Here is a 22,209-nt window from a genome sequence, read left to right as displayed (position 1 = left end):
TACGGAGTTCAGTCTGCTCAGCTGCAGATTGTACCGTGTCTCAGCAGCTGTGTGTGAAGGGATGCAGACCTGTTAAATGTCATTCAGATGATCAGCATATTTTTATTTGCTGTACGTGTGGACGGTATTCGTCTTGGAATGTGGATCTTCGCAGAAGGCTGAGACGAGATACTGAGGATGGAGATGAAGGTTAAACACGTTGAGACGGACAAAAAAATGTTCTTATGCATTTTATTCAATGAATGAATGAATAAATTAATAAACTTGTGCCTGAAGATGAGATCCAGAACATCACCGTTGCAACCCCATCTTCAGAAAGAACCTTAATCATAAATACTGATAGTCTTATACAAAATGTTTGCATTCATCTCGCCAAATTTGGTTTAGCAATTTACATCCATTCATGTTATTGGGTTTAGGTTTTTATTAGTATTTCTGAGCAGAAATTGTGTGAGTTTAAAGGCTAAAAGACACTACAAAAGGACAAGAAATAAATTAAATTCTAACCAATTTCAAAATATTACTACTTATTTAGCAAAATTGCTTAAATTCTAAACGTTAGCATAATTTTGTTTATGGAATTTATTTGGTCTTGTTGAAAAAAACAACAAAAAAAACAAGTCTTTGTATCTACGGGGTATAAAACATTATTGACATAATAAAACTTGCTAACGTTGTTAGCAAGTTGGATGTTAGCATTAGCGCAATGGCTAAAAAGCTTAAATTCTTGATCCAACACAAACAGTAAGAGTTTTATACTGTCAAACTCTTAGCAAGTTTTGACAGTGCAAAACTCAACTTAAAAACTAACTCACGATTAAGAAACATAACTTTCTTTTTGTCAATCTAAACATCAAGCTAGGAGGTTTTAGCATTAGCATTAGCTGAACGGATTTTAATTGAACACAAACGTCCATTTATGCTGCAGCACAGAAAGTTTCCCAACTACAAGTCTATTGACAGTCTCTTAAGTTTGACTAAGTTTTATATTAATTTATACGCACACAAACATATTAACCTCACAGTTCTCTGCATCAGTTACCATGGAGACCAAGGAGAATGACAGCTGATTGAACCGACATATTCAGGTTGCAAAATATAATTTAACAGTTAATTAACATTATACAATAATGTCTCTGATTCAAATGTAAATAATTTTAAGTGCTCATATTTAGCATTTTTTGGTTCATTAAAGTACACACTTTCTTAAATAATATCCCCTCTCTTTTTAAAAAAGGAATGTGTAAATATAAATAGTTTTGTAAAGCACTGTGTGACACATTTCTATACATTTAAATTTCTTCATAGGACCAAATTAAAACAAAATGTCATCTCTAACCACCTTACAAGACAAACAGGTCCAATTCATATCCAGATCCCCAAATTCAATTCATTCCAGTATAATCAGTCACATTCAAATTCAAGTTCATAGAGTCCCAGCTACACTGGAAATGTTGGATAAATTCAAGGCATTCATTTCAACTATTTGAAAAAATAAAATAAAATAAAACATTTAACATGGCTTACAGCAAATAACAACCCAAAGCCTCCAGCAGATGTTATGACTCCACAAACCATCACTGACTGTGAAAACCTCACACTGAGCCTCAAGCAGCTTTTGGCCCTTGAGTTTGAAACAAAATCTGACAAGAAGACTTTGGACCACTGAGCAAACAGTCCAGGCTCTTTTTCTCCTGAGCGGGACGCAGGTGAAGTTGATGAAGTTGTTTCTGGTTCAGCAGCGGCGCGTCAAACACCAGGAATGTGACAGATATCGTCCATGTCCTGGATACACACCTCTGTGTTGGAGGCTCTTGAAGTTTCTTAGTGTTTCTCCCCTTGAATGATCTTTGTTTTCACGTAACTTTCCATAAACACTCTATGGAAAACCAACATATTCAGCAAATGGCTCACCCTTCTCGTTTTGGAGGGTGTCGGTTTTCAACTGTGCCAACTATCTTCCCTATCAATACAAATCCTTCTTGTCTAGCGTTCAACTCCCCCGAAAAACTGAATTTTGGGGTTTTTTCTGTAAGTCGCAATCAGCAAAAACGAATAGAAATGAGCATTATCTCTGTGTTACCAATCCATGTAATTTATTATTTATTGAAATTAATTTCTAAACGTTTTAACGGAGACGCACCTGTGGGTTGCGGTTCGCGGAGTTGGAACTCACAACCATCATCTCATCTCCCCATCGCCCCTACCCTGTCAAAAAACGTGGCCGGCCCGCCGACCAATCAGCGACCAATCCTGCAGTCGGCAGGAAATGACGTGCGGAGATCCTGCCTCTGTAAAACAGAGCGTATCAGCAGAAACATTATCCACACGTCCTTCCCTCGGCATCCTTTTTGCGCTGTGTTTGTGGAGACGGGCTGGAACCTGACGGTTCTGCTCGCCACGCAAATTATAAATGACAAAAAAATAATAGTAATAACAAAATCTAACAAGCGCGCGCGCGCCAAACTTTGTCGAGGCGCCCGCTGGTGTTTTCCCATTTCCTGCCAGTCCCCATCTAGAAGGGCTCTCTATCTAAGACATCTTTTGATTTTTTTTTTGATTTTTTCTTCCTCTTCCTCCTCTGTGTGCCGACCCCCTTCATGTGGCACCGCCAACACACACGCCAAGGATCCGCACAGGCAGCTGGTGTTGACTGGAAGTGAAGCTGATCTGGACAAACCAGCTGAAACTTTCCCTGGTTTGTTTTGAACTGTAGCCGCTGCTCAGATTTTTTTTTCTCTCCTCTCCATCCTTTTCCTGCGCGTAGCCTCTCACTTTTTTTTTTCTTCCTTCCTTCCTTCCTCGGTGTGTGAGCGTGTTTGTGGCGCCTCCCTGCTCCTCAACAGATCTTCACCATGCATCTCCACCTGCACCTCCTGACTGCTGCAGCTTGAGTAAATAATAATAATAATAATAACAATAGTAGTAGTAGGAATAATAATAATAATAAAAACAGCCCGAGGTTTCCTCCCCTGAGCCCAGCCGGCTAACCCTCCTCCAGGTTCCGACTCTGGACGGTGCGTCATGCCGCCACACCTGAAGTGCAAATCGGTTCCGCTGCTGGACCGCGACGTGTCTTTATAAGTGGATCTACTCTGGTTTTTTTTTTTCCCTCTCTTTGCTTTGAGGGAGAGGTGGGTATGCTCTGCTCGTCTCTGGAGAACATTGGCAAAGAGCAGAAAGTAGAGAAGAGCGACTAGAGAGAAGGAAGGAAGGAAGGAAGGAAGAAGGTTTCGCCCTCACAGAGACTGTAACTTAGTTGTAGATGTTCGATCAGGCCACGGCTATGGGCGATGGGAGCCACCGCTGTGGACCCAACCCGCTGGACAGGATGGAGGGCAAGTGCCGCCCCGACATGGGCAGCAGGTCCCCCGTGCAGAGCTCCACCGACACTCCGGGGACCTCCGCGTCCACGCCGACGTCCTCCAGCGAGGACGGGCACGACAAACTTCTGGGAGTGGACCCGGACTACTGTCGCCGGATATTAGTGAGGGGTAAGTGGGCTCCACGGGTCACTCAAACTACCAGCACCCAAAACATGGGAAATCAGCGGAGCGGGGTGCAGGGGGGGTGGGGGGGGGGGCTGCAATTCTGGTCACAATTTACGTTAAAAAACGAATTTTAATTCGCAGGCGCTACTGTGATTCATTTAGAAATTTACTAAGACTTGCGTGAAAAAAAAGAGAAAAAAAAAAGGACATCTAAAACGTCAATTTGGGTTTTAAAGAGATGCAGTGTTTTCTGTACAGACTCAACTTTCTGTCAGAGTTGCAACAGAAGAGCACCTCTGCTGCTGGGAGGACTGCAGAGACCTCCAAATGTTTTTTACAGCCACCAGCAGCTTCAGCAGCAAATAAAACCTACAAATATAGCGATGCACGAACGTTTTAAACATCATTATTTTCATGCACGTACAAATAGGATGTTTACGTCTAAAAATATGAACAGAATAGGCTAATTACACACTTTATTAGTGCAGCATAAATAGTCGCTGTGAACGTTTAAATGATTGTTTGGTTTAATCAATATAATAACATATATCCAACATTAAAGTAAGAAACGTTTGTTGCCAGAGAATAGGGAGAAACCTAGAAACACTCTGCAGACTAAAATTGATCTTGAATTTATTAACGAGCGAAAAATAAACACATTCAGCATTACGTCTACAGAAACTGAAGGAGAAAAACCCCCAAACAAACAAACAAAAACAACAACATACAATCAAATTGTATTTCTGTGACTTTTTACTGAAGGAAACCAACATAAAATTGAATTCACATCCGCGCCCTCCTGCAGGAGGTCACTACAGGACAGGCAGCTCTTTAAAACACACACAGAAACCCGTCGAGGGAATTTATTATTATTATTATTTATTTATTTTTTTTAAACAGCCTAGAATATGTGTGCTTCTGTTAGAGTTCAGTAAAAATAACATACATTATAGAATTAGCTTTTTTTTATATCGATAAAATTAAAACGAAATTATTAAAGAAATATATTTTAGTTTGTTGTCTTGTAAAAATGTTAGTGAAATATGAAGCGATTTGAGAAAACAGTGTCATTCACATACGTGCAAATTCCTGTTTAAAGGTAGGAGTAAATATTTATCTTAAAATATGAACTCATTTTGATGATCGAATATCACCGAACACTTGTTTTTTTTTTTTTTTTAGTATATTTCATGTTTCGGCTCTATTTTTTTTATTTTTTTATTGATGCTGTGAAAATTCAAATGAGCATAAAGACCTTAGACGTTGCCCCTGCAGCTGTGTGTTTATTGCAGATTTCCTAAACGGAGAGAGTCAATATGTCGGCTCATCACGCTGCTGCGAGATGATGGCTGCTGCAGAAACGGCCTATTTAAAGGAGCAGATTGCTGAAATCAATCGTACAATGATGAAAATAAGAAATGGAAACACACACACATATACACACACACACACACACACACACACACACACACACACACACACACACACACACACACACACACACACACACATAAAACAAAAGTAAAGGGGTATGTGAGAAAAATAATCGCAGGCGTTGATTTAAATGAAAATAAAAATAAAAATAAAAATCGACCTTAAAATGCTATAGTAGCTACAGCGAAACTAAGAATAAAATTAAAAAAAAAGATCAAAATGTTCTTATCGTGTCTGTGTGATTAATAGACACGTAAAACGTTAAAATGATCCCCGACATATATTGTTACGCTTATCATTTTATATTTGTTTTTATTTATCGGGGCCGTCCGGGCGATAACACCGTGTTACGGTAACATCAGATGTGCATTGCGGTTTGTGATTCAGCCTCCAGCACCGCACCGCGTTACCTTTTTAATGGAAACAAGCAGGTAAATAAATATGAGGCATGAGGGCCGGTTTCACAGTCCAGTTGTTGTTCAGTGAATGTTTTCAGAGTTGGGTTTGTGTTTTTGAATCAGAGTTGCTCCGGGTTGTTTCCTTTTTTTTTTTTTTTTTTATCTGGAGAGCGACCGGGGTCACAGAGAGGTCAGCAGGTCTCCGCTGCTCTGCGTCCTAGAAAAACGCTGCACAGTTTGTGGCAGAGAAAGAAAAACAAATCAAACATTTTCTTCATATTTGCATGCGGTAATGTCTTTTTGTGGAAACATTCGCTGAATTAAGACACTATGAGGTAAAAAAAAAAAATGCAATGTTGGCATTTAATCTGTATTTCTGCAGATTAAAGCAACATGCGGAGTCGATGGCAGCTTAAATAGCTACGATTTTTTTTTTTTAATTAAGTAGGGGGAAATGTAGCCGAATAACGAGCCAAAAATGTCTGAACTTTTCATCAACACGTCTGCAAATGACGATCAAACAAGCGGAGATTAAACTTTACCTTAAGCTTCATAAAATCCACCCATTTGTCCACCAAATAAATAAATAAATAAATAAATAAATAAATAAATAAATAAATAAATAAATAAATAAATGTTTGCAGGTATTTTGGGCCTTTTTGCTCCTCGGGTTAAAGGTTGCTTTCCGTCAGAAACACTCGCTCCGCGTGCAGCTGCTTCTGTTTCATATTTAATTCAGCGCTCTTCATATTTTATTGGACTGCATATTTTATGAATGAACAAAGAGGAGGGTTTTTTTTTTCCACCGCTGCTGCTGCTGCTGAGAGTCCAAGCACTGTGATAAGGAACATTCACAGATAAATATATATATATATATATATATATATATATATATATATATATATATATATATATATATATATATATATATATATATATATAAGAATAAGCAAATAGATAATATGCGTCTTTATTGATTGATTTTCAAATAGATATCAATAATATATTGTTAATGATAAAACCTGCAATTTAACTGTTTGCCCGAAAATAGCAATTGTTATTTTTATACGATTTTTTCCCCATTTTAAAAAAATTATTTACACGCCATTTCAGAGTAACATGGAAAAAAAAATGTCCGTAAATTGAATCAAATAATTAAATATGAACCTAACTAAAATAAAATAAAAATAAATCAAACAAAAAGGACATGACGAATTCAGGTAAATCACGGGCACTCCTTTCAATAATATTAATAATAAAAAAACATGTTTACAGCAGTTAAAACAATAAACCATCAGAATGACGCAGAAACCGGCGGCTTTGTTCGCCTGCACTGCTCTGGTTCACTGATCCAGCTCTTATCAAGAGAAACTCTCAGCCAATCAGATCTCAGCTTGCCTATAGCCATAAGACCACACGGAGAAAGTCCATTTATTTATTTATTTATTTATTTATTTATTCCATTCATCGTACCAACTAAAGCACAACACAGAAAAAAAAATGTAAACATAATTATTATTATTTTTTTTTAAAAAGCAGAGTGTAGGATACGCACTCCAATGTTTAGCTTGCTGAATACTTTGTGTCAGGCTGCGTTACAGTCAAAGTCTTTATAATTACGTTCTTTAAATTAGGCAAAGCACGGAACAAAAAATTCATGGAGTTTCTCAGTGAGGCGTGCATGAAACGTGGGTGTCCACTACTCGAGACAAATGTTATTAAATATAAAGCAAACTTGGATATTTATTGTTAATTAAAAAAAAAGAAAAAAAAAAGCTTTTGGGCAAGTAGTCGAAGGGCTTTAGGGCAATTCATTCTCATGTGTCAAACCTATACGTGCCAACACGGTAATGAAGACAAAATATACTGCATTTATATAAATATTTATATAAATGTGTGTGTGTGCGCGCGCGCAGGAGCTGAACTAACTAATATTTTCCATATGAACTGGTATTTAGATTTATTTTTCTTTAAGCTTTAATGTAAACGCCTACGATGTAAGTTTTCTATGTGCTTTTACAGCAGGCACAATCAGCTGCCCATTCATGCTTTTGTGAGCCCTGCAGCCATATGCCTTTATGTGTATGCTCATAAATATTACATCAGTGTGGCACCGTATATAGGGCCTGAGTCACACCAGCCTAGCAGGCATTTGTATTTCTGTTTCCTGAAACTACCGAGCTGTTGCTCAGTTGGTTTTTATTCCCGGCTATAATAACAAGACACCAGCAGCTCATGAGTTCATCGTCGTCATAAACCACGTTGTGCGGAAATACACCGACTCTTTGTGCTTTCCAACACCTGCACAGACGCCAAAGGCACCATCCGGGAGATAGTCCTGCCTAAGGGCCTGGACCTGGACCGGCCCAAACGCACTCGGACGTCCTTCACGGCCGAGCAGCTGTACCGCCTGGAGCTGGAGTTCCAGCGGTGCCAGTACGTGGTGGGCCGGGAGCGCACGGAGCTGGCCCGGCAGCTGAACCTCTCGGAAACACAGGTAGGAAGAGCGAAGAACACCGGCTTTCTGGCTCCGAGCTCTGCCGAAAGTACGACACGGTTCGTTTAAAATAGCCATGACGTCAAACAAAGAGCTATTTTACTCGGTTAGAAACTATTCATGCTAATCTGAGGTGTTGCGTATGTGGATAGCTTACAGGTGCGTTTGATTGGTAAACACTGAATTATAAAGGTCACAGGTGTGTGCGGAGTCTTTGATGTGCTTCTCAGCCAATCAGAGAGGGAGATGGAGGAAAAGAGATGGGGTGGAGGGGCTTTGATGCTCCGCCCAAAGCTGCTTCTTATAGTTAGCTTGAAAACAGCCAAATTTAGGGCGAGAAAGATATGAAATACAAACAAGGTTGGGCCAGGGAAGCTTTTAAACACACAGAGAAAAAAAGGGAATGGGATAATTAAAATATAATTGATACGTTACTGTAAAATTACTCATAACTGGCCTAGATATTTTTTTTTTTATCTCGGCTTATGTTCAGACAGGACGGAGTTAAGCGCACAGTCTCCATGTACACCTTGCAGATTAGACGAGTAGATACCTACTCTGCAACTATCAGCGTTACAATGGAGGCTTTTATCATGGAGGACATGGACGAGTTGCGTCTTATTTCCTCTGAACAAAGTAAAACAAAGCCTCATACCTATGAATGTTCTTTATAAATACTCTTATGTTTGGAATGAGCCAGGAATAATAAAAAAAAAAGAGCAGCAGCAAAAAAAAAAAAAAAAAATACATCATTCAGTCTTAAAAACACTGTAAAACGAAGCTGTAAAGTTAACCCAGCAGACGTCAACAATCAAACTGAAGTAGATTTGGATTTTTTCTAAAACTGGGTGAATGTTTTATTCATATAAATGTTGATAGTGGAGGGACAAAGCTGAATTTGACTGCGCTTTTTATTTTTTTTTATAACTCGGATGAAATTTGATGTATGCAATTTAATTTGAATCTGTCTAAACAACATGATTGGATGGACTTGATTGTGCATTTATGTATACAAATTGGACCTGTTTGTCTTATAAATTGCTTTGAAATGAGATTTATTTAGAATTGACACCGTATGATTAAACTAAATTGAACATAATATCGACCAAAAGCAGCGGCACCAACAGAGAGGGATGGGGGGTATGCAAAGTGGCCAGCAATAGAAAATTGTCAAGAGTCTGATATGCATATTTTTTAGGAAACTCAAGAAAGCAGAGGAGGCACATTAATGAGTTTAGATTGCAGCTATTTATTAAGATAAGGTGGCTCTCTGCCTGGGGCGCCACTGTGTTTGGGGATGGCTCTGAGATATATATAAAAAAGATGACATTTATCAGAGGCACCCTGAGAAGATTTTCTGTCCCTAAATGATAAGTTCGGTCAGTTAAAAGAGGGCTGAGCATCCAGTGTACGTATTATAAGGAACTATGTCTGACTTTTAAAGCTAACATTTATCTATTTCTCTGATTTCCAAAGCAGCTCTGAATTAAACAGTTTTTCTGGACTGAATTTAGTCATGAACCATTCAAACCTTATCTGGATGTGAATTAACATCCATATTCCTGAGGTTATGGTCATCTCAAAACCTGGACTGAACTATTCCACTCTGATCACAGATTCATTGAAACCCTGTTTGGGTTGGCAAAAACTATAAATACATGTATTTAAAAAAAAAGAAAAAAAAAGAAACTAAAAAGTCAAATTTTTAAATCACGTCTCTTGGGAAGGGACACAAACAAGAACCCCAATGAATGTTAGTCAAATTTTAGAGTTACATTTTATAACTTATATTATCACGAGAGACATGTTATTACAGGCTAAGCTGTTACTTTTATAGCTAAAGTAAATTTTTTCTCACGTTGTCTTTTTCAGAAGTTAATATTTGAGCCAAACTATACACAAGAAGAAGCTAAAAAGCTACTGCTGAGCCTTTGACCCATTACACCCAGTAATGACGGCGTTTTTATGAAAATGCTCCGCCGGCTGCAAAAGGAACACAGCTGCTGATGCAACTTCTCAAAGCCAAACAACATATAGTGAAGTGGGGAAGGGCTTCAAATGTGTTTCATTTCAGTTTCAACGAGTAGTAGCCGTGTCAAGGCCTTTCTCGTTATTTTCCACTTTACTATCAGCATGTTAAAAAGAGAGAGAGAGAGAGAGAGAGAGAGAGAGAGAGAGAGAGAGAGAGAGAGAGAGAGAGAGAGAGAGAGAGAGAGAGAGAGAGACTTGTTGCTGCTGAAAAGCACGCAGGAACTTCATGCACCACCACTTGTGGCAGTAAGACCACCGTCGCATGCAGAAACAAAAAAACAGACTTTGTCGTGCATGGAAAGAAAGGTGTGTGTGTGGGAGCCTAGGGCAGCCGCTGAGGCCCTCATTAGTGCTGACTCCGGGGGTGTTAATGTGAAGGCCTCAGCTTCCTGCTGCTGCTGAGGAGGAGGAGGAGGAGGAGGAAGGCTGAATGAATGAAACTTTCTCCAAAATGCCTCCAATGGCCTTCAAGTGTGAGCAAACTCTAAATCATAAAAAAGCATCAGCGCGCCATAACATTTATTACCTGCCTTGAAGCACCTTTTAGGAAGGATGGAAAAGGCTTTTAGTTGGCATCAAGAGGATTTTTGCTCTCTCATTATGAAGGCGCCGCAGTTTGGGAAGGTTTTTAAGCAAATGGTTCATCCGCTTTAGGCTAATCATGCAAAAGAGGAAGGAAGAGCTGTTAAAGTCGCATCTATCTATCTATCTATCTATCTATCTATCTATCTATCTATCTATCTATCTATCTATCTATCTATCTATCTATCTATCTATCTATCTATCTATCTATCTATCTATCTATCTATCTATCTATCTATCTATCTATCTATCTATCTATCTATCTATCTATCTATCTATCTATCTATCTATCTATCTATCTATCTATCTATCTATCTATCTATCTATCTATCTATCTATCTATCTATCTATCTATCTATCTATCTATCTATCTATCTATCTATCTATCTATCTATCTATCTATCTATCTATCTATCTATCTATCTATCTATCTATCTATCTATCTATCTATCTATCTATCTATCTATCTATCTATCTATCTATAACCATATTTTAAATATAAATTTCCTTTCCTGACTCAGCAGTCTGTGATTGCTGAAAAAAACCCCTAAAAACCAAAGAAATAACTCGATATGTACAAAGAATGACCTCAATGCTTCTTGTGTTCCCAAATCACAAGTTTTGAGGTGTTTTTTATTTATTTTTTATTTTTTTGTAAACTCTTTTTGGAATAACATATTCACATTTAGAGTTAAATGAGACATTTTGGCCTCACGTCTGAGTTTGGATCTTTTTTAAAATGTTCTGAACTTTTATTGTGCATTTCTGGATGCAGGTGGTCTTCTCATGGAATCTCTTCACACACACTGTTGAGCATACCTCCTCTACTTCTCTGGGTTCCTTCATGGTTTCCTTCCAACCAGTTAAACCATCTTGTTGCCATCAGGCATTTCCTTCATCTAGCGTTCTTCCTCTGTTGCTTGAAAACAAAAATGCTTTTCCAAGAACATTTATTTCAGCAGTTTAATATCTATTTATAACAATTGCATATAAATTTTTTTAATGAATGCCATCATTAACTTCAATCCTCACAACAGATATTATTACAGAATTAAAAAAATAAATAAATAAATTAAGATTTTCCCAAAATACTCACATTTGGCACCGATAGCCAAAATTATGCAAACTTAATATAAATGTGTCCAGGCAGCCATGAAGTTTATTATTTTACACTAAAAGCTAATACGCTTTGTTATTTAACATTGAAATAATAAAGAAAAAATATATAAAAATAGTTTCACTGCCTCAGATTTTACATCAATGAGTTGCTTTGATCCAGTTTTCAGCGCTGAGGCTTTAGAAATAAACTTAGAAACATTCACAAACAGAATAGCAGATAAAAAAAAAAAAACTGAAATTCACGTGACTTCTCTGAATATTGCAACTCCAGGCGCGTCCTGTGCGTCATTTTCGTAGCTTTTGCGCATTTCGCACTGCATTAAGAAAAAAACCAGAACACATTCAGCACAAGTTCAATTCTAAACAAACAAAATACTTTATTTATGAAAACGAGTAAGAACGTAAGTAAATTTTGAAAATATTTTCACATATCAAAATCTCAAAAGTGTCTCGCCGCAAATCAATGCAGGATTAAAAAAAAAGATGAATGACAGAATGAAGACAAAACAATTAATCTGTCAAAACTTTAAAAATTACACTCAATCTTACATTCCAGTACGTATTAAACTTTCGATTACTTCTAGTATTTTCCTTTATATTTTATTAATCGTACCAGTTTTGTTGTTTTCAAAATAAAAGCTGGAGTTTGAAAACGTTTCTGTTTTAAAGTCAGTGTTCGTGTTCATGTAGAGAATTAAGTTTTTTTTTTTAACGAAACAACAACATAAAAATCTCTCTCTATGTATATTTCAAATGTTGACATAACTTTATTCAGGAAATATATATTTTATGTGATTTTTTTGTGAAACAATTAATAGAAGACCTTTTGGTCGTTAGAACTTAATCAAGTCTTTATATTATTTTTTCTTACTATATTATTTTTCTCTCTTATTCCAGAGTTATTAGAAATAAACTTTTTTTTTCTTTTGAGGCATTTTTAGCTTGCATTTATTTCTTAATTAAAATTATTGCTTTTTTGTGTCAACTTTTGATTGTTTTTCTACAGAACGGCAGCTCATTAGTATCTCTTTTAGATTACTATTATAACCATATCTTCTATCTGGAAAAACACGGATTGCTTTTTTAAAAATTCATTTTCAAACACGCCACTTTAATTGTGAAGACTTAGCGCCGCGCGGACACAGGAAGTGGGGGAAGCCCCAGCTTGCACGCGGGAGTAAAAGCCTGCTTGGCGGCGTCATGTGCTACCGGCCCGGAGCTCTCCCTTCGTCCCGGCAGGTGGCTCCCCGCTCCAGGGTAACACGGCAGGGCGGAGGAGGGGTGCTGCGGACACACAGCCACAGAGTCTGCAGCTCCGTCACCGCGTTGCCGTTTCCCTGAGAAATGAACCCAGATCACGGCTCTTATTGTGAAGGCCTGTCTCCAGCCGCTTTAGAGGAGTAGCGGGGGGGGGGGGGGGGGGGTGTCAAGTCTTATTTTTCGGGGTCATCTCATGAGGTTCTTAAAGTTTCCCCTGAATATGTGAATTAAAACATACTGTTCTTTACTTTTAAGGCTGCTCAATTGTTTTTTTTTTTTTTTGGGTGGGGGGGTTGCTCATGTTCATGCAGTTCCTTGTAGAAGTTTTCACCAGTCTTGTGCTTTGTTTTAAACTTTACATTTGATCAGTGTTGCATTACTAAATCAACAGAGTCCAGTTTAGTTTAGTTTAATTTCAGCACACACCCAGCTGTTCTGTGAAGACCTGAGAGTTTTAGAGAGGAGCTGCAGTGAGCCACAGCTCAGGTGGGAATATTATTTCTTGATAAAACAAGTGGTTGTGCTTTCCATAAATCAAGTCTTTCCGCAAGAGTGGCGAGACAAAAATAACAACAAAGAAAACAACATGTATCATTTTCCATCCAGATCATTTTTAGATTCTACTTTATATCCGTCTATCACATAAAAATCCAAACGAAATGGAGTAAAGTTGTGGTTGTAACATGGCACATGGAACAGTTCGAGGGGTTTGAATGCCGTTGGACGACCCTGCAGGTCGTCGGTCTATTTGTACTGAGAAGAGCCATTGAATTAATTGTCTGCTGGAGGGAACGTCTGAACAGCCTTCATCCTGCAGAAAGCTGCAGCCACGGTGCTCGTCAAATCATCTTTAATGTTTTATGTAAAGCTGACGGAGCAACCCTGGGACGTGGGCGAACGATTGTGTTTCTCTTTCCTCTTTTGACGGCTTTCAAGGAGGGACTTTCATCCGACCAACACATTTCTGCTCTTACGAAGACGTCTGTGCTGCGCTATAGCGCTCAGTGAGGGATAGGTCAAACTTGTCTTAAATACCTAGGCTAACCTTTGTTAGCTCACAGAGCTACTGAAATCACCCAACAAAAAAAGAGCCTGACAAAGGAACAATTATCTGAAACTGAATGTTATTATCAAAGCTTCCCCGTCTGTGGTAAAGTTTTCTTTTTTAATAACATTTACATAACTGCTTTATCTTAAACGTAAATCTTTTACGGCATCTGAGCTACACGTTTGCTAAAACTGTATTTTGTGCGATTTATAGGAAAGTAGAAACCGGAGAAGCTTTAAAGTTAATCGAGAGTCATGGTAGCTCTGCAGAGATCAGCAACTCTATTGGGAGGCTTTCTTTGAGTCTCTTGTGAAATATGGTGGTGGCAGCATCATGCTGCGGGGATATATTTAGTAGATGCGTGAGAGGCTGCAGAAGACTTGAGACTGAAGTTGAAACCAGACTGAAACCAGAGCTTCAGGCAGAAGAGTTTAGAGCAAAACAAATTCCTGCGCTACACTGGACTAGTCAAAGTCTGGACATAAATCCAAGTAAGAATCTATCAGGATCTGGAAACGGTTGTTCGGATTGCTCTCTATCCAGCCCTGTCAAGCTAACATTGGGAAATGTGGCTCTGGGAAATTTTTTTAATTTCAGATGAAAAACATTTTATAACCTCATATTTAATTTCCTCTGTTTTCACACCACAGCTTTGCTTTACTTTGTGTCGGACCAGAACATAAAATCCCAACGAAATACACCAAAGTTCATGGTTCCAACATGGCAAAATGAGAAAATGCTTAAGAGCCGTGAACAGCGTGCGTATAAAACAGCCGCAGAGCCAGCGATCCTTTCTAGGACAAGCTAACAAATTAAAACGCTGCCGTTTGACCTTTGTGGAATGAAATCTCAGTGTCCTGCAGCCCAAAGAGCTCGAGGTTGGCGCCGCCTCATCTCTAAAGATTTGTGAGCTGTTTTTGGCTGTGTTGAAGAGTTATTAAAAATGAAAATAACACACACACATTCACTTATCCAAACAAAACTAGCTGTACAAGCTGAAATCTATGAAGCCACTTTGTCCAGGATATGTTTTTGTTGTCCATCCATATAATTATCCTTTCACAGACAGATGTCACAAACAAGTCAGCCAGACAAAAATCTCTTTTATTATCAGGTTGTTTTACAACAAGCTACCCTCACATACATCCAAAAAAAATCTGATTTGGTTTTTTTATTATCGACTAGGAAGTTCATCTCCTTTCCTAAAAAGGAGAGATCATTTTGAAGATTTCCCTCCAGTCCTGACATGAGAACAAGCTGCAGTATTTTCTCCAGCCTTCACGTTATGTGAGTCTTTACCCTTTCTGAGAATATACTGCCAGGCTACCAGCCTCAGGGTTTATAAGCCCTCTAAATTTAACAGACCCCCCTATGAGCTGCATAAGATTTTCTCAGAACGGCCCCAGCATTTCTAGGAGAACTGATTAGTCAGAGCCTTTTATCTGTTCTGGTAGAGAACAGAACTGGATCTGGTTGCAGGGTTATAATGATGTGTCAGGGTTGTTGGTCTTAACGGTAGTTTTGTCAAACGGGGTAAAAATATGAAAAAGCTGATTTTACAGGCTGATGGTAGTATAGGATTGAATCTAGTCATATAAAAACTATTACATGGACTAATTAAAGGCTAAATACAGTCTGCTGCATTTAGCCGCTGATTTAGCAGGATATTAATTGGACTGTGTTACAAAGTGTAAGCAAACCTTTTTCACAGTTCAAGTAGTCTCAGAAATCTGAGAATTTAATAAGTTGGAAGAACAAACCAGATCATACTGAAGACTAAATTTTACATTTTTAGATTGCTAGAAGACTTCTTGTGTTGTTTCCTTTTGCATGTAGTGAAATCTAAAACTTCTCCATAAAAATCACCCCTTTCCCAGCTCAAAAGTCCAAAATACAATTCACTCAGCATATCATTATCTCTTATGTGGTTATTTAATTGGAAAACAGCAACATCAGTTGGATATCTCATCAGCATAAGCATTAAGACCAGTAAATGTTTCAGTGATAATAATAACACTGCTCCCAACAAAATTTAATTGCATGGCCTTGTATGTATGATGACAATAAAGTTAATCTAATGACTGATTTATCGTATCGTTTATCATTTATCATGATACATTTCTTATCATGATAGGAATTTTGATTTACTGTCGTCACGACACATTTCAGTTAACCACCCCAAACTTGTCCATGTTGTCAAGTTTGTTAGCTTTAATATTTTCTCTCTTGTTTGTTCAACAACAAATACCAATACATTTGAAATGCAGCTAGTGTTTTCAGCTGAGTGATACATTTTTGTGTGACTGGTGTCCAAAAGAAACGTATCCCAAATGGAAATGTTTGTCAAGAGCAGCGTTTGTTCAGTCACAGCTTTACAGTTGCATGAAAAAAGGGAATAAATAGTTTTTATCATCACTTTAAACATTATCACAATAGTACCAAAAATATCCTGATGTATATAAATACACTACCCACCTTTACGTTGGAAAGTGGACTAAACTCGAAGCTTTGAGGGACTCACTTATTAGTTACAAAGATTTATTCATTTTTACACACTAATATCACAATTTATTCTTTAATTTGTGCAATATACTGTTGGTCAAACAGATTTATTCACAGTATCACAGCCGTCTCCGTACTCTGCAACGCGACGCCCAAGGGAAGATGAGATATGTGTCTTGTACGTGTGAAAAGGCCTCATTGTGAGCATTGTCCACCGTGTCAGCCCAGACAGACGATGTCTGGCCACTTGTCTGGAGCACAGAGGACCCAACAGCGGCGCAAAGGCGCGCAGATGTGGGGGGCAGGCGGCTACACAGAGCGGGGGCTGTCCGCTGACACTTGGAGAGGAGAAAGAAACAGGAAGGGAGTGTGTCAGACAGACGGACGGAGAGACGGAGGGACACTCGGTGCCTTTGTGCGGTTCAGTCGCTGGACGTGACGCCGTGCGGCGTTGTGTGTGTGAAAACAGGAACTTTTGACTGACTCGATGATGGTCAGAAACAAACCACCTCTGAGGCGCTGATTATCTAATCAGTTGATTAGATAATCAGAGAAAACATAATAGCAATTAAGTCGTAGCCGAGTCCGTCCTTAATGACTCGCTCGGGCTGAGTCGCCTGGCTTCATCAGCCTCTTTTAAAGGAGCCAGGATAGTGTAATTTTCCTGACATGTGGAACAACGTGTAATCTTTCTTCTGATGCGGAAATAAGGAATCAGTAAAATTAGATAGGGGGGTCACACACACGCACGCGCGCACACACACACACACACACGCCTACACCTACAGAGGAACTTCTTAAACACAATTCGGGTGATGCAGTGGTGATTAATGATTTCCACTGTCAGCTCAACATACAGTCTTTTATTTTGAAATATCGAGGAGGCTTGACTGCGCAGGCCATCTGACCGGACAAACACTTGGTTTACTTTTCTGACCGTGGAGCTCACGGCTAAATATAATCGCTCTGCCGCAGCTCTCAGAAATCTTTAGGCTTGACTGAAATTTGAACTCGACGTTGTTCAGTCAATCTAATCTTGGCTCATGTTGCACAGCAATCAAATGAATAATTTTCTCTCAAGTGTGGAAATGTATTCCTGTGCTCTATGCCTTGCATAGCTACTTTTTTAAATTTTATTTTTTTTTACATTTTTGTATATAATCTACATAATTAGAGCAAATGCATAGTGTTTCTTGAAATAGTTAGGCCCAAACGTATTAATACTTTTAGCTGATTTCAGTTTGAAGTAATCTTTTAATTTCACTGATATTTTTTCTAATATTAATATTTTGGAGTCCAGATGAAAGATGATTTTCTAACTTCACAGACTTGAAGCTGAAGGTTTATTGTCAAAATACCAGTGGAAATATGCAGTTTGTCAAAATTACAAGACAGTTGTAAGATTTTTTTTTCTTGGCGGTATAAATAATTTGTGTAATGTAATTGTTAAAACCTAAATAAAGTCAGAGAAAGCTTATTTTTGAAAAATTGTATCATTTAGTACAGCTACATAAACTTTTAGATTAGCTATTGGGGCCTTTGAAAGACAATGGACATTAATTTTATTTTTATTTAAGATATACATTTTTTGCGGCCTTCTAATTTCCAAAACCAAAAATGTCTAATAATGGCCTTGAATGTCAACAAGTGGTTTGATTCATGTATGCACTTCCGACTTTTTTGAAAAAAAAAACAACAACAAACACATACTTTATTTATTGCAAAAACAGTCATAACAATTATTAAAATTCTCTTGCAGCTTAGTTGAAGATGAAAGTTAACTTAATCTGATGTTTCAAGATCAAAAAGTGGTAAAAAAAAATAATTTTAACATAAACATTCCCGTCATCACACTGGACATTTGCCAAACGAAAGGACTTCCTCCCACGGTGTGTTCTCGCTTAAATTAATGGGAGGGTCTAAAAGTTATCAAAGTAATTTAAACAATTCCGAATATATTTTAAAAAATTATTACAGATTTTGGTTATAAGCTAACTAAAGTATATTTTAACTGCCCAAAGAAAATCCACATCGACAGAATGTACGACTTACAGAAATTCAACATAAATGGCCACAACAATACTATTCTTTTTTTTTTTTTTGTCTGAAATGCTTTTTGCTAAGAGCTCATTCTCAGTCTTATTTAAAAACACACAGAGTCCTAGTTAAAGTCCCTGATGAGTTTGAAAAATTACACATTTTTGATATCTGTGATGTTAGGGCATAAGGTTCAGTTTGTTAGCAGGTAGAAATTACTTACTAAGTTTTATTGTTTCTTCAAAATGCCACATTTGCTTCAGTTCTCCAACATTTTTTAATCTCTCTTTTCCCTCTCTTAACTTTCACGTAGAGGGAGTGTAGTCCTTCACTCAACCTTGTTTGTCCTGGTTTTGAATGGTATGTCCTCCTGTCTTTCCCATTTTGAAGAATAATGGACGTAAATATATATTTTAACTTGATGGAAGTAAAACGTTAAAAATAGTTTCCCCTCCATAACGAGTCTGTAATGAATCCCAGTCACAAATAATCATTCTCAGATCTAAAATACAAGAACACAGCGTACTGTTATTCAATGCTACTTTATTTTTATTTTTCCCACAAAGTCAAACAAATTTCCTAAAAAGATGGAAATCTGAGATTTGGGGACTGGTGACGTGTGGGGGCTGCATTTCCTGCATTTCCACTGGAAATGGAAACGACAGCCGGGCGACGTGAAAGAGAATCTTATTGGATGGCGTCCAGATGCTTAACTGTGTTTTTGGCAAATGAGCGGGCTGGCACAGAGGGACCTGAGCCACGTGGGGAGTGGACAATCCACGGAGAGTGGGACATGGGAGGAGCAGAAAGATGAGGAGAGAGGGATGAAAAAAGAGAGAGTAAAACAGAGAGGGAGAGAGAGAGAGATGGGCTTCATAACACTCCCAAGTGCTTTTGCACTAAGGAGGATTAGTCAGCCATATCTACCAGCCATTCAGTAAGACGGGGTTAACCCCCAGCTGAACCATGACCGGAGCTGCTCTGAGGTCTGGAGGTCAGTGAGAGCGCCATGACGCCGGCGACAGCGATGACATCGTAAAAAAAAAAAAAAATGTGTACACTATTTTAAGTTGACGTGAGGCTGGAGAAAACAAATGTATATCAGCTCAGGAAAGAGGAATGTTGTTGTGGGAGCTGCTTCCGTCAAAGTCGGACGTGTTTACAGGAAGCAGCGGCGAGGTGACGGCGAACCTCACAAGCAGCTGACGTCAAAGCCAGCAGAGCGCGGTTTTGTAATCGCGGCGCTGATGTAATGCTGTAGATTCACATTCCAAGATTTGACAAATGAGATCACAGAGCACTCAGCCAGTCCTTCCTGATACTATGATGGGCTGCAACAAATTTGGCCCAACGGTGGCAGAAATCCTAAAAACTCTCAAATATGATGAGATTTTATTTAATCCCGATTTAAACTCCAAGGAACAAATCGTGTAACAACTAGTGATCCAAGTCACTTCACAGTGCAGTCAGGGATGAAGGAAATATCGCAAAGGTAGAAAGTACATGAACAGCGTTCAGTTAAATTTAATTTAATTTCACAGATAAATTTCACAAAGTATTATCTCGAGTAATTTTACAAGACAGAGCAGATTTATATCCAAGATTATAGATCTAAATTTGACTCAGTCCAGGCTGATTTAATCCAGTAAAATTGTAGTTTTCAGATTAAAGTGCATTAAGTCCACTACCATACTCAATTCCCATTGATTGCGTCTCCTTGCAGTTTTCACACCACTTGAAGTTTTTTAAACCACAAACTTTGATGCAGTTCATTAGGATTTTATGTGATCAAATAGTTCAAAGTCAGTCAAACTGGACTGATGGAGAATTATTTTATATGGATTTAGATCAGGACTTGAACAGTACGCTTTGATCTAAACGTCTGGCTGGATGTTTAGGGTCGTTGTCCAGGTAGGAGGTGAACCTCCGCCCCACTCACTCCCACGTCGTTTTCTGCCTCTTCTTTGCGTTTGGCTCCATCCGTCTCGTTCATGAGGGGCCGTTAGTCTAAGGCAAAGACTTCAACCTCGCTCACGTCTGACCTTCTTTCACTGGTTCTCATACGTCTTTCTTTCAATGGTGGTTTTCTTTTCTGGTTATTTTCTAGTAGATTTCTAGGCTGCAGCAATTATTGTTTTGTATATTTTATACAAAATATACGAATATATTCAAAAAAGAGATTTTATCTCAAGGGACTTACAGATAAAATAAGGTTTAACCCTTCAAGATTGGACTTTGCGCCGTCGATCCAGCCAAATTTGCAGTACCGTAATTCCGCCACACGTTGGCGCTATCTGAGAAATTCCAACAGTTTCTGAAAGGGGAGATGTTGCGCTTTGCAGCCGATATCGGATTATTACGGGAATTTCACCCATGTCGTAGCAGGAAGTGGAATTAATCTGAGGACCGCTCTTTTAATAGACGGTAAATTGTGAAAATAACTTGCTAGATGTTGAAAGTTCCAGTTGTTGTGGATAAATGGGCAAAATGTATTTACTCACAGGACATTTAAAGAACTGTGTACAATTAAAATAAGGAAAAAATATCCAGGCACAGATTTGAAACTTGGGTCATAAAGGGTTAAAATAAAAACAATAAAAACGAAACAAATTGTCCCCTCTCTCTTTGATTAACGCTTTCACTGGCCTTGTTTGTGAGTTTCGATAAGAGGCCATGTTCTGATAGATTTTCAGTTGTGTCACCTTGTTTCCTTTTTGTGATCTTGATTCTATTGAGGACAGTCAGTCAAAAAAAAAAAGGCTGGAAATAAATGCACACCGCACTTTTCAGGTTTTCCTTTGTGAAACACTTAAAAACAAAATGTTATTTTCGTTCCTTTTCATTACGCACTGCCCTGTGCACAATGTCTATCGCATAAAATTTACTAAAAATGTGTTGCTTTACCATCCCAAAATCTAAAACGTTTAGTGGCAACTGATGTCGCAAGATATTGTGAAACGCTTGCACCCGAATCCTGAGCAAAGCATGCAGCGGCAGTAGAGATGGACAACTCCTCAGCAATTTATATAAATGTCTTCAACTTTTCTTGATCTCATTAATGAGGACCAAGGAGAAACCCTTTTTTATTGTTTCCTTTCCATGACATCTGTGTCCTCCGGTCGGGCACGTCCTGTTCCAAAGCTCCTGTTGTTGTGCCTGGTACGGTGTTCTTGGAAAAAGCGTTTTTCATTGCGCATGCCCGTCACATGGCTGGGATCAGTGGGCCTGAGCGGGGTCACGGCGAGAGCAGCAAGCTGCTGCAGGGGTCATTAAAAGTGTGAAAGAGTCACCCGGCGTCCTCGTCAAAGCCCGCGCCGACGGAACGCTGTATTTCACCGTAGGGTTTTTTAACACTTGGATCCTTCAGTTAATAATATGTTCTATCAGTGCCGCTTCGCTGTGAGGCGCTGGGAGGGGAAACGTTTTCCCTGTCCCATTGTTTTCTCCACTGCTCGTCTCTGGTTCAGTTCTGTGTTTTTCCAGGGCTAAGCAGGGTTTATAGGTGAGTTTTCAAACGGCCACTTGATCTGCGGTCCTGGTCTTGATCTGGCTTAACCTTTCTACCTCTGGCCCAGTTTACCAGCGAGTTCACAACTGGCCCAACTGGCCGGCGCGTAAATACCATCTTCCTTCCCATGAACTTGAATGTGCCGCCTCCACAAAACCTGCATCTGGTTCACAGGTTGAACTTCAAAAGTTACTGCAACGTCAGCAGGTAAAATGTTTTATTCGTAACGTCAGACGCAGTATTTGGTTGCGTTTTGAAAATCTGGGCCTGTTGCAATGAATCGATAAATCATTCGATTTCCA

At 38.7% G+C, this 22,209-nt stretch overlaps 1 protein-coding gene across 1 annotated transcript in view; it reads left to right on the top strand.

The window, feature by feature from the left end:
* Window positions 1-1,180: 1,180 nt before the first annotated feature.
* The window catches only part of vax2 (ventral anterior homeobox 2), a 30,829-nt gene continuing 9,800 nt past the window's right edge, over window positions 1,181-22,209 (top strand). Inside the window, exons 1-2 of the mRNA XM_008427956.3 lie at window positions 1,181-3,494; window positions 7,633-7,820. Coding sequence (XP_008426178.1) covers window positions 3,266-3,494; window positions 7,633-7,820 — 417 coding nt within the window. The 5' untranslated portion in view covers window positions 1,181-3,265. The remainder of the gene's footprint in view (window positions 3,495-7,632; window positions 7,821-22,209) is intronic.

This window comes from Poecilia reticulata, chromosome 18, assembly GCF_904066995.2.
Source record: "Poecilia reticulata chromosome 18, P_reticulata-male-v2, whole genome shotgun sequence".
Classification (NCBI taxonomy): domain Eukaryota; kingdom Metazoa; phylum Chordata; class Actinopteri; order Cyprinodontiformes; family Poeciliidae; genus Poecilia; species Poecilia reticulata.
The sequence above is the reverse complement of the archived record's forward strand: the minus strand, read 5'-3'. Positions and strand labels throughout refer to the sequence as shown.